The following is a 17,083-nucleotide window of genomic DNA, read 5'->3' on the forward strand; positions in this document are numbered from 1 at the left end:
TAATTGCTTCCCCGTGTACATACCTTTGATCTGAATACAAAATATGACAAAAATTTTACGAATGTTATAAAATACAACGGGATCAAAATGTTATTTTGATCCCCTTATATTTCATCTGATACCCTGTTTTGACGTAAAATTATTTTCTATTTTTGTAACTTTACCCGAGTATGAATACGCATATGTGTAATAAGATTTGGTTTCGTAGTAAATGTTTTTGAACAAATTTCACATTTGTGTGGCTTTACCCCAGTATGAGTAACCATATGTGTATTAAGATTATGTTTCACAGTAAATGTTTTTGAACAAATGTCACACTTGTGTGGCTTTATCCCAGTATGAATAATCATATGTGTACTAACTTGTTGTTTCGTAGTAAATGTTTTTGAACAAATGTCACACTCGTGTGACTTTATCCCTGTATGAATTATCAAATGTGCACTTAGACTTTTTTTCATAGTAAATGTTTTTGAACAAATGTCACATTTGTGTGGCTTTACCCCAGTATGAATAACCATATGTGTATTAAGATTATGTTTCGTAGTAAATGTTTTTGAACAAATTTCACACTTGTGAGGCTTTATCCCAGTATGAATAATCATATGTGTACTAAGTTTTTGTTTTGTAGTAAATGTTTCTGAACAAATGTCACACTTGTGTGGCTTTATCCCAGTATGAATAATCAAATGTGCACTTAGACTTTGTTTTGTAGTAAATGTTTTTGAACAAATGTCACATTTGTGTGGCTTTGCCCCAGTATGAATAATCATATGTGCACTAAGAGTTTTTTTCTTACTAAATGTTTTTGAACAAATGTCACATCTGTGTGGCTTTACTCCAGTATGCATAACCATATGTGCACTAAGATTTTGTTTCGTAGTATATGCTTTTGAACAAATGTCACATTTGTGTGGCTTTACCGCAGTATGAATACTCATGTGTATACGGAGTCTAGATTTTAAAAGGAATGATTTGAAACAAACGTCACATCTGTGAGACTTAACCCCACTATGAACCCTCATGTGTACACTTAGATTATGTTTAATGTTAAAAGATTTTGAACAAATGTCACAATCATGCAACTTTCTTTGAGTATCCGAGTTTTTCTGTGTCACAAGAGTTTTTTGATCAGTTAACAATTTGTCTTGGATATCTATTTCACGGTCCAATTCAGAATGTGTTGAGCACATCTTATTTAATGCTTTTGGAGATGGTAATTCTTCCGCTAGAATTTCTCTATTGGTATCATTTATTGCTGCCATATGATCCCTCGAATTAATTTTTCTTCCGGGGATCTAAAAATTAAACCGAATGTTATTCATTTTAACATGTGTAACTTTTTTAAAGTGTGATTAGATGTTATTTTACATGTGAATTTATATTTTCGATCAACAGCATGTTTCTCTAAGAATACATCTAAAGAATTTGAAACCTATTTACTTACCTCGCCGGCGTCTGGAGAACTACAATTGTTGGATGGCCATTTAGCACCCAACTCATCTTCCCATATTAAATCTTCCAGCAAAACTTCCTCCGGCTTGATTTTCAAATACTCGTCTAATTCCACCCTCGACTTTGTGTCATTCTGAAAACAAGCGTTTCGAAAGCTTTCGAATAATTCCAGATTGTTGACACAAGAAAGGCATATCAAATCTGGCAGATGGTCTCCTTTCCTGACCTGCAAATAGGAGGGGTATTGGCGATTACGAGCAGTAGTGAATTATCAATAGCAGTGGTTCAAATGTAACGTGACTGACCCGCAGCTGACAGCAGGTCCAAATGCGTTGCACCAAACGCGGTGGATGAGGGTCGTCATGGATGGAGACGAAGGACTCTGCTGGAGCAGAGCAGAGACAAAGTCTGCACTCCATCGCTACTTGGGAGGGAGAAGCACAAACTCCTGGAGAGTGGATAGACGCTTCCAACCTTTGCTTCTGACTTCTGCTTTTCCTTTTGCTTCTCTAATTGAACCAACCATCAAAGACCCGGTACAATACGATAGTAAAACGTCAAAATAATATGGTTATATGCAGTGGCGGATTGGCCATACAAGCGAACATGCCCGATGGCATGTGGGCCCCTTTATCTGTTAGAAAATATGGGCCCTCAGTAAAATTAAATAACTTTTTAACTATTTATAGGATATTGCAACTTTGGGACCTAAAGTTTGGGTATTTCAACAAAACAAATTTCTTACGATATACACAAACAACTAATACCTGCTTTAACAGCCCAAGGATCGGTTAACTTTTTTTATTAGGCTCAAAAGTAAGTTTCAACAATTGCGTGGGCCCTTTTGCCGGGCTCATTTCCAACGTCAGTATTATGTATATACCAATACCTATGTAACAACTACCTACTGAAATAAAAATGGTAATAAACAAATTTCCGTGAATAATATAAACTGAATTGCTTAAAACAATTTTGATAGGACGATTCATCATCAACCAGCGATGTAAATTTACTTCATACTTTCAAAATAACATTTGATTATACTTCGATGATATAGTAAGATTTTAAATACACAATTTTAAACAGTTTCCGTATATAAAATCTATTCCTAATCTAGACAAATCCATGTAAATAGAAATATAGGAAAGGGGCCCCCTCCCCAAAATCCCGATTTTCGATTAACATTAATTGAAAATATTATGCATTTTTTTCAGGGACGTAATTTGGGGGTCCATATGAAAGCTACGTTTATTTCTTATGTACATATGTTACTTTTGGGTAACTAATAAAATAATCGCTGCTATGTGCTTTGAAGAAAAACAAAACAAAACTTTATCTATTGTTATTACGTACATGTACATAGATAAAGTGAAAAGACAGTTGGTAGAAATTAAGTTAATTGATAGTTTTTTGATGACTTAGTTTGATGGTCGATTAATGTTGACCATGTGAAGATTTGTAGAAAAAAATCGGCGCTTTTTTCTCTTTACATAATATTTTTTTATAATTACTTTCAAAAATAAGCTTATTTTTTTCATATTTTATAACTCAATAAGGTGTATGCAAAGATTATTTTCCATTTTTATTCCAATATAAAAAAGATTTTTTGAAAAAAAATTCAATTTGACCAATCTTTGCCTGCCCCCCCCCCCCCCCAAGAAAAAGCTGAAATGACGTCCCTGATTGTTTTCTACCGAAAGTAAAAGCCGCTTTTATGCCGCATTCTTTTATGATGCATTCTATTTACCCAGGACAAGGGTTAAAACGAAATATACAATGAAATTTATGGATCTATTTTGCTTTTGCCATTTTTCTTGTACCTAAATTTGTTTATTTCCATTTTTGAAAATTTCATTTATTTTTTTTCTTTGATTTTTAGCGTGGTGGAAAGAAGAAAATTTTGTTATATGGGTGGGCGGACCAATTTCTTTAACCCTGGGGGGGCCCCCTTTGACTCCTGGCATGTACTGATTTCAGTCCCAGTCCGCCACTGGTTATATGTGTAAGTGGTCCCAACAATTGAGGTCGCTACATATCTGCCGGGACACGGTCAATTGGGCGCCCAGGACGATCGGTCGACCAGTGTTACTCGCCACTGCGACAACTGGACGACGAGACTGGCGGGCACTGCGTCAATTGGGCGCCCGTCGCACTGGGCGATCGTCGACTGGGCGACGGCGACTGGGCGACCGCCGACTCGGCCCGCTGGTGAAGTGGTCGCCAAGCTTACGTAAACTCTGCGTTTTGCAAGGAACGACCGCGACCGTCTCCGTTATAGGAATTTCCGATGCACTGACAAATATTCTACCTACATACATATGCTTTATACCGCTTTATTTTTCGTTTCAGTTTTACCAATTTTTCGTAACAACACGAATCATACTATTAATTTTTTTCGCTATATTATATTACATTTGCTGGAATTTTATATTAAACGTACTTTTATAAATACATGTGTAGCACCTTTTCACAAAAAATAATTGTAAGATGACAAATCATATGTACCTACATATTCTCCAAAATAATATAAAAGAAAAATGATCGATTGAATCTTTCGCGCAGTGGTTTTAGTTTGTTTTCAAATGGACACACTTTTTTTTCTTTTAAATGTTATATTTCAGTTTTATCAATTGGATAAATTCACACTCTATTCTCAATTTTCTCAACACTGTATTAGTTAAACATAATTACAAAATATTTTCTAGTAGCGATTCTCAAAGTTTTCAAGATTATATTTTTTTTCAATGATGAAATACGTTTACGAAAAAAAAGCGCATACTTAAATTCGTTCGCGGAGCTCGAATAATTTTTTTCGGCTTTTCCCATAATTAAATTATTACATCGTTTACGATTCACAGAGGCAATTCTCGAAAAAAATAGCTTTTTAAAGCAATTTTTAACATCTCCCGTTCTATAGTTATTGTTGAAAATTACATTGAGCCACAAAAAATCACGTTTTTTAGTTACCAGAGCGGAGACTAACCAATCTTTACTAACTTTGACCCACTGAATTCGAATATGATATTGATTTTTGCTGGTTGGTGATCGTTTACGAGATATGAGCGTTTAAAAAAATGCGCGATTTTTACAGTTTTTTGGCTTTTGCGGTCTTTAACTCAAAACCTAGTATTGCTGTGCTCAAAGTGAGTATTGGAATCAATAGTCAGATGTTTTTCCTATTGATTGTGATATTGCATTGCTTTAAAATACTTATAATTAATTGTCTAGCGAATTTTAAAAGTCAAAAATATATTTTTTTTACGGATTTTTTCTCCGTGCTATTTTGCATTTATTTGGCAATTATTTTATTTCACCTCGTTTATAAGGATTGGTTTTCTATTTCAATATTTTTTATTTTTATCTAAACGTACTAACTCTAGCGGTAATTGCAATTTAAATGCTTTCGTTTTTGTTGCTCAGTGTTATTATAGTCACATTAAAATCTATATGATAGTTTATAGTAATTAAGGCTCATTTCGTTTATCAATAATTTAATAAGGTATATTTTTACTAATTAATATCTTTCGCTTTTGTAAATTCGAAACATACATACATATGTATAACGAATTATGTTTACATCTATAACTGTCATCCAGCGCTCATCTGTTCATCTAATGTATAATTTCTTTAATAATATTTTATACGTATAAAATATTACAAAGACCTTACAAGAAATTATATATTTTCAAATATTTGGACCGAATGAACGAACTCATTCAAAACGTTTTTTTTTTACCATGAGTGGCAGTTTTATTGCCTAAAGATAAATAATACCGCGCCTCGTAGGCTAGGCTACAGATGCTCTGCAAGTCGTTTTGATAAAAGAGTTCTCAAAACGACTTTTGACAACTGTTTCTCGAACTACTTTTTTTCTTGATTGTTTTACATGACATGTTATACATACATATGTATGTAAGGTTTTTCAACGGGTTTTTGCGGTATCATAAATTCATGGCCCTCAAATTTGGTTTAAAATAATGCAATGACGTAAATGATTTTATACCCTTTATCCTTTTATTAAATTCAAATTATTCTGAAATGGTTTTCATCGTTTTTTCAAAACCTCTCCGATAAAATAAACGTTTTTTATTCCAAAAAAAATGGCAAAGTTTCAAAGCGATCGGAAAAGTTTTAGGAGGTTTGTCCAAAACTTAGATAAACCTTGTAATTTTCAAATGTTATAATTAGCATGGAAATATTTTTTTCAATGTATGTGTTGTATGAATGCATGTACATACATACATATGTACATATGTTATTTTGAAAATTTTCAATTTAATATTTATTTTCATTATTCATCAATAAAAAGTAAACCAAAAAACTTTATTAAAACTATGATTTGATGAATATACTAAATACTGGCGATTCTAGAATTGATTTAATGTTGAGAGTTACAAATTTTACACGTTTTGGATTTTCGTAAGATTAAAAATAAGCACCAATCACACGGTTGATCCCATATTTTTTAAGATCATCGAAAGCCGATGCAATTCGCGCTATTATATAAGTATTTATATTTTTATTTTTGAACATTTAATTTGTACGAATATTTTTTACGTAAATTTGTACGAATATCGATTTTTATATTTTCGGGGCAATGAGAGAATTTGTTCGCAGAAGGGCCAAAGAGGCATTGTATTGCATTAAGACCATTGTATCGTAAAAATATCAAACATTATGTTCTTCCCCTTTTTTTTGTCGAAGGCATCGGTCCAAAATATCATCTAATGTTGAATGAATCACTGCTAGAAAATATTTTGTAATTATGTATAACTATTACAGTGCAGTACAAAATTGAGAATAGGATGTGAATTTATCCAATTGATAAAACTGAAATATAACATTTAAAAGAGAAAAAAGTGTGTCCATTTGAAAAATGTTTGCAATTTTGGGACCGACCATTTATTTCATTGTTTTGGTAGGTAAGGACAAGAAAAAAAATACTGAATGAAAATCGACAGATTGATTGCAAAATTATTTAAGGCTCATTTCGTATTTACTTACCTATTATACAGTTCACATGGTTTTTAATATCTATTGCTTTTGTAAAGTAGCAACATACATACATGCATATGTACATATGTACGTGTATAACGAATCATGTTTACATTTACATACATATGTACATATGTATAACGGTCATCCAGCACTCATCTGTTTATCTAATACAGCGGTTCAGATTTCAAATTTCCAGCAAGAAATTGTAAAAGTAAATCACTTGATCAGTGATATATTAATAATATTAATAATAATTTGAATACGATATTGAAAAAATAATATTGGAATAAATTAAAAAAGGTCGAATAAAACGGGTCGATTTATGAGTTTCTAGAATTGACTACATACCAGCAATTCTAAAATTAATTTAATGTAAATAAATAAATGTCTTTGAATACAAATTTTACATATTTTGGAATTTCGTAAGATTAGGAATAAGCATTTATTACGGTTGATCCACATTTTTTAACAAACAAACCGATGAAAGTCGCTCTATTAATCGACTAAATAATAATTAAAAACATTCGAGAGTTTACGATGTTTATATTAATGTCGGTATAAAACATATAAACATTTTTTGCACTTCTTCAGAGAACACACACCTTCGTTTACTCCGTACTTAAATAGTACGGACTGCGTAATAATATTGTCAACATTGAAAAAAGAGGACATTCTGGGTATATTACAAAAAAATAGAGTGAACAAAAAGTTGGTTTAAAAAAGTGTTTTTTAGATTTTACGATAATCTTCTTCGGTTTGTGTAGTGATTTTGATATTATTATTAGAGATTACTTTAAATTGACATCGAATGGGTGGTGTTTCTGTTGTTGATAAAATATGAGCTCTAAACTTATTGAAGTTATGGAGGATGAACGAATGAGACGACTGGCATGTTAATGCACGTGTTTATTATATGACAGCTGAAGACAGAGTGAGTAGTAGCTCTCCGAACCCAGCCGAGTTGGTTCCCACTCGCAGGAAGGCAACCAAACTCGACCATGTCGTATAAGCGAGCCGCCACATCACTCCCCCCCCAGCATCAGCGATACCAAAATTACAAAGAAACAAATTTTACAAAAGAAAAAAATTATTGTTACACAAAGAGAAAGAAATTATTACGTGGGGAGAAAAAAAAATTGTTGACGTGGGTCATCCGCTGTGTACATAGGTGTACCGCCCTGAATGGTCGGTAGATTCGAGGGCGGTGACGTCGCGAGCAGGACGGTGGGTGGTCCGATGGTCGCGCCGATGCGATGCGATGCTGCGGCGGCGCCGCTCTTCCGAGGCTGATGTCGGTTGGTGGGGCGGCGGGGGCGGCAGGGGCATCGATGTGGTTGATGATACTCCGAGCTGGACTGTGAGTCGTTGTGGCTCGTGGAGTTGTTGTAGCGCTACCGCCCGTCTCGGCGTGACGACGCTCGTGGGGACGGACGGGGCCTTGATGATGATGATGATGATGATGGTGCTGAGGTGGTGTATGTCTTGTGGTGCTGGATGACCGTTCTATGTGTAGTGGATCGCGCATGACTCCACATCCAGCTGTCAAGATCGTCGTCTCATTCGCTCCCCCATTTTTTAAAAGCACCTGTCGTCGACGTTGTGGCTGGACGTCGGTAGGTAGGTAGCCGTGTCTGCTCGTTTATTGTCACCCGCGGGCCGCGACGCGCTCTGTTGATGGCGATGGGGGCGCGGCGGGTAGCTTCTCCCGCCTGACTCGGCGAGGCAGGGATGAGCGGCATGTTGAAATTGATCGAGGCTGCGTGGCTCGATGTCGGGGGTCACCAGTATGGAGGATGAACGAATGAGACGACTGGCATGTTAATGCACGTGTTTATTATATGACAGCTGAAGACAGAGTGAGTAGTAGCTCTCCGAACCCAGCCGAGTTGGTTCCCACTCGCAGGAAGGCAACCAAACTCGACCATGTCGTATAAGCGAGCCGCCACAAAGTCAAAAACATTGCTCACATAAATAGGAGTTGGTAGTGGTTCTTTTTTAGTTTTATTTATTGGTTGTTTTGATGTTTCATTCAGATTGTTTTGGGGGGAATATTACACTTTATCTAATTTTATTTTTTTACTATTTTTCTCTGCATTATAGCTAAGTTCATTTTCGAGTTATTCTTCATTTGTGTAGTAATGTTCGGTTATATTGTCAAGACTCTTGCTCTCATTTAGAATAGATGTAGAAGGCCTGGATTGTTTTTGCATTATTTCAATTCTTTTCTTAAAATCGGTTATAGTTTTCTCGTATTGTTTGCATCTGGTATAAGTGATCCATGGTTTAATAGATCATGATGTAAGTTATCCAGGTTTTAAACGCATGGATGATGCAGATATAGTTTCTTTTGTTTCTCAAGAAGAAGAAAATGAGAGTGACAACTACAAGTGAAGAAGATACTAGTGGTTACATTAGTCATAAAACGGTAAAACACCAGTACTAACTACTAGAGACCACTTCTCTGCTTAACTATGAACGTTTTGCTTAATAAATAAGGAGTATAAAAATTATGAAACAAAAATTTGTGTTTTTAATATGATATTATATTCAATTCGGATTATGTGTGTTTTTCAATTATCCGTACCCTTCCACCCCAGCATTACCCCAGATAATCGAGAGTGTACTGTATATTTATTTATTTCAAATTAAATTTAGACCATGATAACTTAACAGGTTGCCCTAAAACACCACTATGGCCGGAAACAAGTAAACAAGATTAATCTAAAAATAATATGAAAAAAATGTAAAAAAAAAATAAAATAATAAAGAAACAATAATACAACATTAAATTTGAAAATATAGATTTTAATGTAGGATATCTAGTGAACATACATATGTTATTGGGTTTTGACATAAATACTAATTCATATTTAGATATTTTTCACATTCAATGAAACACTTCTTGATAATGTAAATCATTTTGGACCGCAACTGGTGTTACTTCAGACTGCGGGTTGTATGTCGTTGATGTACAAGCCTACATACAATATTTAAAGAAATAAGATAATAATAGTATAATACAACTATGTATGATTTATTTATTGTAAATTATGATTGGAATTGTTATAAATACAAAATAAAAGTTTTGTGAAATCGACTATTTTAGCATATCATCAAAAAATGGGTATTGTTTTTCTTCGACACGTTTAAACATACAGGACCGCCGAGAGTAATTCCGAGCCATGGGAAAAATAATTCCAGGCCCCATAACAAACTTCAAAATATACATATCTTGTAAAAATCTATCAGAACTATTAGAAAAATACATATATGTGGTAAAGGATTCTGGCAGATGACGCTGTTCAGGACCACGGTTAGGATGTGGCGGTTGAGGTGGAGACCAAACACGTGCGTTTTCAGTCATGTTGTTTATTAAGATGATACGTGCGGAGGATTAGTAAACAACCGCGCGGAGCACAGGTCCAACTGCGACTAACCGTTACATCTCTGCCACTTTTCATCCCTTTCTCACAATCAGTCGTAATATACTCTTTCTCAGCTATAGCCCATATACCAGCCTTTCGATCAATTTCAACCCTACATATATGTATGTTGGTAATTATTTTTTAAAATAATTGAATACGAAAGGTAAGGATTAACAGGAACGATTTCGACCACGGGACCCCGGTTCCCCCCCCTCTATTGGCGGCCCAGCATATGAACATAAACACGTAGGACGAACGAACCAGTACTACTGCCGCATTTACAAATGGATATGTAGCATTTGGAAAGAACTTTTGGGCGCTAGTAAATAATGTTCATGGAGATAAAGTAAATTTGGCAGAGGTAAGGTAAATGAGAAGTTAACTTTCGCTTAGAAGAGATATTTGTATTAAGGTAACGTTCTTTTACAAAAATAGTAATTTTTTAATTTTTCCCTTATTATTTTGGAAATAAAAGGTCTTAAGTGCTTCCCCGTCTACATACCTTTAATCTGAACACAAAACATGCCAAAAATTTTACGAATGTTATGAAAAACAATGGGACCAAAATGACCTGTTTTGACGTAAAATTATTTTCTATTTTTGTAACTTTACCCCAGTATGAATACCCATATGTTCACTGAGAGCTTGTTTCCTAGTAAATGTTTTTGAACAAATTTCACATTCGTATGACTTAACCCCAGTATGAATACCCATATGTGTACTAAGACTTGGTTTCGTAGTAAAAGTTTTTGAACAAATGTGACACTTGTGTGGCCGCACCCTAGTATGAATACCCATATGTTCACTAAGACTTTGTTTCTTAGTAAATGTTTTTGGACAAATGCCACATTTGTGTGGCTTTACCGCAGTATGAATACGCATATGTGTACGAAGACTATATTTCTGAATAAATGATTGTGTACAAATGTCACATTTGTGTGGCTTTACCCCAGCATGAATAGCCATATGTGCACTTAGATTTTGTTTTGCAGTAAATGTTTGTAAACAAATGTCACATTTGTGTGACTTTATCCCAGCGTGAATAAGCATATGCCCATTAAGATTGTCTTTCCTAGTAAATGTTTTTGAACAAATGTCACACTTGTGTGGCCGCACCCCAGTATGAATATACATATGTTCATTAAGACTTTGTTTCGTAGTAAATGTTTTTGAACAAATGCCACATTTGTATGGCTTCACCGTAGTATGAATAACCATATGTGTACTAAGATTATTTTTCTGAATAAATGTTTTTGAACAAATTTCACATTTGTGTGGCTTTACCCCAGTATGAATAGCCATATGTGCACTTAGACTTTGTTTTACAGTAAATGTTTGTAAACAAATATTACATTTGTGTGGTTTTATCCGAGTGTGAGTAACCATATGCACACTAAGATTGTCTTTCCTAATAAATGTTTTTGAACAAATGTCACATTTGTGTGGCTTTACCCCAGTATGAATACCCATATGTGTTTTAAGATTTTGTTTCGTAGTAAATGTGTTTGAACAAATGTCACATTTGTGTGACTTTACCCTAGTATGAATACCCATGTGTAAACGGAGTCTAGATTTGAAAAAGAAAGATTTGGAACAAACGTCACATCTGTGTGACTTTACCCCACTATGAACCCTCGTGTGTACACTTAGATTATGTTTACTGTTACAAGATTTTGAACAATCATGCAGCTTTCTTCGAGAATTCGAGTTTTTCTGTGTCACAAGATTTTTTTGATTAGTTAACAATTTGTCGTGGATATCTATTTCACCGTCCAATTCAGAATGTGTAGAGCACATCTTATTTAATGCTTTTGGAGATGGTAATTCTTCCGCTAGAATTTCTCTATTGGTATCATTTATTGCTGCCATATGATCCCTCCGATATGATCCGGGGATCTAAAAATTAAACCGAATGTTATTCAATTTAACACGTGTAACTTTTTTATTTTGTGATTAGATGTTATTTTACATGTGAATTTATGTTTTCGATCAACAGCATGTTTCGCTAAGAATACATCTAAAGAACTTGAATCCTATTTACTTACCTCGCCGGCGTCTGGAGAACTACAATTGTTGGATGGACATTCAGCACCCAACTCATCTTCCCATATTAAATCTTCCAGCAAAACTTCCTCCGGCTTGATTTTCAAATACTCGTCTAATTCCACTCTCGACTTTGTGTCATTCTGAAAACAAGTGTTTCGAAAGCTTTCGAATAATTCCAGATTGTTGACACAAGAAAGGCATATCAAATCTGGCAGATGGTCTCCTTTCCTGACCTGCAAATAGGAGGGGTATTGGCGATTACGAGCAGTAGTGAATTATCAATAGCAGTGGTTCAAATGTAACGTGACTGACCCGCAGCTGACAGCAGGTCCAAATGCGTTGCACCAAACGCGGTGGATGAGGGTCGTCATGGATGGAGACGAAGGACTCTGCTGGAGCAGAGCAGAGACAAAGTCTGCACTCCATCGCTACTTGGGAGGGAGAAGCACAAACTCCTGGAGAGTGGATAGACGCTTCCAACCTTTGCTTCTGACTTCTGCTTTTCCTTTTGCTTCTCTAATTGACCCAACCATCAATGACCCAGTACAATAAGATAGTCAAACGTCACAATAATATGGTTATATGTGTGAGTGTATAGTGCTGCAAACTTAAACTGGTCCCAACTAAAAGAACCCGGTCGCGACTAAAAAGAGCCCGGTTTATTCCCTAGTAACTTTGGGAAACGGAAAAATAAAAAAAATATATATCAATCAGATTTTCAGATCGACACATTTTTAGATTCTCATTGAGTCAATGCCCTTCGCAGCGTTAACACTAGAAGTTTCCACCACCAGTGGCGGACTGGGCCTGAAATCAGTGCATGCCAGGAGTCAAAGGGGGCCCACCCAGGGTTAAAAAATTCTCCCCCACCCCCTCCCATATAACAAAATTTTCTTATTTCCATCACGCTAAAAATCGAGGGTAAAAAATAAATAGAATTTTTAAAAATGGGAATATACAAATTTAGGTACAAGAAAAATGGCAAAAGCAAAATCGATTGTATATTTCGTTTTAACTCTTGTCCCAGGTATATAGAATGTGTCATAAAAGAATGCGGCATAAAAGCGGCTTTTACTTTCGGTAGAAAACAATCAGGGACCTCATTTCAGCTTTTTCTTGCGGGGCAGGCAAAGATTGGTCAAATTGATTTTTTTTTCAAAAAATCTTTTTTATATCGGAATAAAAATGGAAAATATTCTTTGCATACACCTTATTGAGTTATAAAATATGAAAAAAAGCTTATTTTTGAAAAACTAATCATAAAAAAATATTATGTAAAAAATGAAAAAAACGCCGCAGACGAAAATTTTTTCCATAAATCTTCATATGGTCAACAAAAATCGACCATCAAACTGAGTCACTAAAAAACTATGAATTAACTTAATTTCTACTGACTGTATCTATGTACATATGTACGTGATAACAACAGATAAAGTTTTGTGATCATGCGAAAATTCGAACTCAGAATCGATCACTGATCACGTTTACATAATATAGAAAAATGTGTGTGACTCTGTGTGTAAAATTTCGTGAACACCCGTTAACCGAAAGTGACAGTTTACCGGATTTTTCTTCCGCTATTTTAATCGACCCTTTAAATATGTCTGCTCTTCACGATTTTATGTATAATTCCTTGTATCAATGTGATGAAAATATAATAAATCATCAAATTTAATTAACCAGAAGTGGGATTTTTTCCTCTTAAAAAAATCAAAAAAATTTTTTACCACACCCCTGAACGTATCAAGCTGAAAATTCATATTTGTATTCTTTATGTACTAAATTTGATAAGGTTTTGGGCAGAAAGCAATTTTATTAAATAACTAAAACTTTTTTTGGACCGAATTCGTTACACATGAAGTTTAAATCGATCTCATTCGTTGTTTTGTGAGATAATGCACGTCTGGAATATAATAAAAATACGAGGAATAAAACCATTTGTGATTGAACCGATTCAGGAAAATATTAATTTAAAACTTTTCTTGAAAACAAAAAATATACGAACTTTCGGAAAAATAAACGTTACAAATTTGTTTTTGAGACAAAATAAAGTAAAGGGGACCTTTCCCCCTAACCCCCCTATGCCCCCCCCCAAATTACGTCCCTGAAAAAAATGCATAATATTTTCAATTAATGTTACTCGAAAATCGGGATTTTGGGGAGGGGGCCCCTATCCTATATTTCTATTTACATGGATGTGTCTAGATTAGGAATAGATTTTATATTCGGAAACTGTTTAAAATTGTGTATTTAAATCTTACCATATCGTCGAAGTATAATCAAATGTTATTTTGAAAGTATGAAGTAAATTTAAATCGCTGGTTGATGATGAATCGTCCTATCAAAATTGTTTTATGCAATTCAGTTTATATTATTCACGGAAATTTGTTTATTACCATTTTTATTTCAGTAGGTAGTTGTTACATTGGTATTGGTATATACATAATATTGACGTTGGCAAATTGCGTGGGCCCGGCAAAAGGGCCCACGCAATTGTTGAAACTTACTTTTGAGCCTAATAAAAAAAGTTAACCGATCCTTGAGCTGTTAAAGCAGGTATTAGTTGTTTTTGTATATCGTAAGAAATTTGTTTTGTTGAAATATCCAAACTTTAGTTCCCAAAGTTCAATATCCTATAAATTTTTACACACGTGAAATAGTTAAAAAGTTATTTAATTTTACTGAGGGCCCATATTTTCTAACAGATAGTGGGTTCGCTTGTATGGCCAGTCCGCCACTGGATAGATCTATCCGTTAACACTAGCGGTATATACCTCGCCTTAGCGCCTTGGTTTACGGCCAGTACCAGGGGGGCTGCCAAATATATTATATGTAAAAATTCGCTAACCAGTTCAATAAAAACAAATTAAACTTAAAATTAACAAAGTTCAGCTTAACAAAAATGAGGTTATGGACACAAACGTATACAAACTTCAATTGACACCAACAAAAACCTAAATTATTTTTACGTACAAAGTATTTGTTTTAAGAGTTCAAATAAATTAATACAACTTTGTAATAATTTTAATCGATCTGTAATTGCTGCGTAAGCTGTTTATTTTATTTTTTATATCTTCTTTCGTCGCGTTCGGCTTGATTTTCTTGCAGCTTCGTAATATGTAGAACATCTAAGTAATCGTTTTTTTTTACTTATTTAAATAATTTGTATTGTTGGTTCGTAAATCCACGACGTCAGCGAACAAATTAATATATAAATAAATTTAAACAAAATAAAACTATTCAAATACATTTAATAAAATGTTTACTATTAGATTGGCCATGTTTAAGCGGTTTAAATTACAAATATCGAGCGAAGCCGGGTAAAAACACCATTAAGTAATAAATAGAAAGATAATTTAATAAAGTAATAAGCCGAGCAAATGTCGTAAATATGTTCGCGACACGCTCTCTGAAATATCGAAGACATCCTCCCAAGGCAATCCGATGGGTACTGCCGGAATTATGGAGGGGCGCGTGGCTCGCCTAAGATTTTAGATTACGGCCTTGGAAAACAAGATATAGCGTTCGAACACGCGGTATTTGATAGATCTATCAAATACCGTGGCAGATACCTCTAGTGTTAACGCGGCCATTGAGGGAAGGGTTGTCAACTGTGATGGTCAAAAAAAGAGAACATTTAATAAAAAACTGGGGTCCCTCCTTAAAAATACAATGAGACAAAAAAAGCGCCGCACCGAAAGTTTTTACATAAAACCCTAAAACAGAAGTTCAAATGTAAAGATATATGAATTTTCATGTAGTATTATCAAAATATTTTTTAAGACAAATTTAAACAAAATCCAATTACAAATGAAATATGACTTATTCCAATTTAATAATAACCGGCACATACATAAATGTAAATAATAATAGTTAATAATAATAATAGGAACACGAAAAGTGCGCTTAAGAATTAATTGTTGAATTCAATCTTCTTCATTCTCATTCTCAATTTCATCATCTCTGTTGTTATATTTATCTACACTGCTAATTTGGTGCAAAAGCTTTTTATTTCTGTATAAAATTCTGTACATGAAATATTTTTATAATTATATACAGCAGTCAAAATAACCTGGACAGTGGAAATATTCAACCTATTTATTTCTTTGGTCCACTGTCCGCTGATCAAAGAAAATATTCTTTCTACATTGGCATTTTGGCCATGTATTGCAAAAAAAAAATTGACATATTTAATAATTCCGAATGAAATTCAATAGTATTGTGGCGGCTCGCTTATACGACATGGTCGAGTTTGGTTGCCTTCCTGTGAGTGGGGACCAACTCGGCTGGGTTCGGAGAGCCGCTACTCACTCTGCCTTTAGCTGTCATATAATAAACACGTGCATTAACATGCCAGTCGTCTCATTCGTTCATCCTCCATAAGGTCCTCTTCAAAATTCAACTGAATTTCCATAGGCCGGGAAACGGTCCAAAACCTTCAACCCCCCTATAGACTACTTGTCTGATGGTCGGTGTTCGAGCTAAAAGCCCTCATGGCCGTTGGTTGTTCTCTTACGGCTTCGGCCTTTGTTTTCCCTCTTTGCAACGACCATATGTCAGTCGCTCTAGATTCTCCCGTGGGTCCGGCGCCCGGTGATCCCGGCGCGGACCGCCAGATGTAGCGACTCTCGTAAAAGCCGGCCTCGAACTAAGCCCCGAACTCTGGCCCCGTGATCCGCGAGTCTGAGTCTGATCACGGCGAGCGCTCATTGGCATCATAGAAGCCCTCCATAATAGAAGGAGTATGGCTTCTTCCATAGTCGTGCCTCACCGACTATGTCTACCGACTATACTCGAACACGGCGAGCTCTCAGACGCTCGTGAGACTCCGACCGAGAAGGTGTTGGCGTGGCTGGTCTACCCTTCCTGACCAGCCACAGCCACAGCCACAGCCTACTCAATCCACAGCCCCCGCCATAAAGGGGCAGAGGCGCCGAACAACTCCCGGCTCGGCCGTTCAACTCAATAAAAACGAGGTCATAACCGTTACACTTTTTTCTAATTCCCTCACCCCGCACCGTTCCAGAGTAAGCTGATCGAGACGACGACACATACACAGCCACTGGTCATCCATACATATACATACAGCCCCTGCAGCTATATGTATGGATGACCATATATGGATGACCAATACGATTTGGCCGATGTTTTTGTGCTGGCCA

The 17,083-nt window shown here is 35.4% G+C and overlaps 1 protein-coding gene and 2 long non-coding RNA genes across 5 annotated transcripts in view; 1 reads left to right on the forward strand and 2 right to left on the reverse strand.

The window, feature by feature from the left end:
• The window catches only part of LOC143910004 (uncharacterized), an 805,996-nt gene that overhangs the window by 102,577 nt on the left and 686,336 nt on the right, over positions 1-17,083 (reverse strand). The window lies entirely within an intron of this gene.
• The window catches only part of LOC143910007 (uncharacterized), a 260,391-nt gene continuing 250,653 nt past the window's right edge, over positions 7,346-17,083 (forward strand). Inside the window, exon 1 of the long non-coding RNA XR_013260427.1 lies at positions 7,346-8,399. This is a non-coding gene — a long non-coding RNA (uncharacterized LOC143910007). The remainder of the gene's footprint in view (positions 8,400-17,083) is intronic.
• Positions 9,243-13,450, reverse strand: LOC143909092 (uncharacterized). Of its 2 annotated transcripts, none has more exons than XM_077426993.1 (3): positions 12,234-13,450; positions 11,921-12,154; positions 9,243-11,771 (listed from the first exon to the last, which is right to left on the reverse strand). In XM_077426993.1, the coding sequence occupies exons 1-3, from the start codon at positions 12,345-12,347 to the stop codon at positions 10,470-10,472; spliced, it is 1,650 nt and encodes a 549-aa protein (XP_077283119.1). In that variant the 5' UTR covers positions 12,348-13,450; the 3' UTR covers positions 9,243-10,469. The 2 variants fall into 2 exon arrangements, with proteins under 2 accessions (XP_077283119.1, XP_077283120.1); XM_077426994.1 differs by having other exon boundaries at positions 9,243-11,737; positions 11,968-12,154; positions 12,234-12,633.

The sequence above is a fragment of the Arctopsyche grandis genome, chromosome 3, assembly GCF_051622035.1.
Source record: "Arctopsyche grandis isolate Sample6627 chromosome 3, ASM5162203v2, whole genome shotgun sequence".
In the NCBI taxonomy this organism is placed as follows: domain Eukaryota; kingdom Metazoa; phylum Arthropoda; class Insecta; order Trichoptera; family Hydropsychidae; genus Arctopsyche; species Arctopsyche grandis.

Coding starts and splice junctions, on each gene's coding strand:
- LOC143909092 (XM_077426993.1), bottom strand. CDS start 12,347: ATGGAGTGCAGACTTTGTCTCTGCTCTGCTCCAGCAGAGTCCTTCGTC. Junction 12,155..12,233: donor GGACCTGCTGTCAGCTGCGG/GTCAGTCACGTT, acceptor TCCTATTTGCAG/GTCAGGAAAGGAGACCATCT. Junction 11,772..11,920: donor GTTCTCCAGACGCCGGCGAG/GTAAGTAAATAG, acceptor TTTAATTTTTAG/ATCCCCGGATCATATCGGAG.